The sequence below is a fragment of the Nestor notabilis genome, unplaced genomic scaffold, assembly GCF_000696875.1.
Source record: "Nestor notabilis isolate BGI_N333 unplaced genomic scaffold, ASM69687v1 scaffold12816, whole genome shotgun sequence".
In the NCBI taxonomy this organism is placed as follows: Eukaryota; Metazoa; Chordata; class Aves; order Psittaciformes; family Psittacidae; genus Nestor; species Nestor notabilis.
In genome coordinates this window covers 22,305-22,553 of record NW_009934313.1, presented here as the reverse complement: position 1 = coordinate 22,553, position 249 = coordinate 22,305, and the positions used below count along the sequence as shown (strand labels likewise).

Sequence of the window (249 nt, the reverse complement as noted above, 5' to 3'; positions counted from 1 at the left end):
CACCTCAAAGCCATCTGCTTCCTGCGGCCCACCAAGGTAAGGGACGGGGCGGGTCAGCCCGGGCTCCTCGCACGCCGCGTCTCCTAAATGCCCTCTCCCTGCTGCTGTTTTCGTGCAGGAGAATGTGGAGTTCCTCGTGCAGGAGCTGCGGAGGCCCAAGTACAGCATCTATTTCATCTGTGAGTGTGCGCCCTGCCCTCCGGTGGGGCGACAGGACGGGGGGCGGGAGCGGACGCGCCCCGGCGACAG

The 249-nt window shown here is 66.3% G+C and overlaps 1 protein-coding gene across 1 annotated transcript in view; it reads left to right on the top strand.

Annotated features, from left to right (window-relative positions):
• Window positions 1–3: 3 nt before the first annotated feature.
• Window positions 4–249, top strand: part of VPS45 (vacuolar protein sorting 45 homolog (S. cerevisiae)) — a gene marked incomplete at its 5' end in the record, with an annotated part of 16,536 nt that continues 16,290 nt past the window's right edge. The window contains 2 exons of the mRNA XM_010017269.1: window positions 4–36; window positions 119–179. Of these exons, the coding sequence (XP_010015571.1) occupies window positions 4–36; window positions 119–179 (94 nt within the window). The remainder of the gene's footprint in view (window positions 37–118; window positions 180–249) is intronic.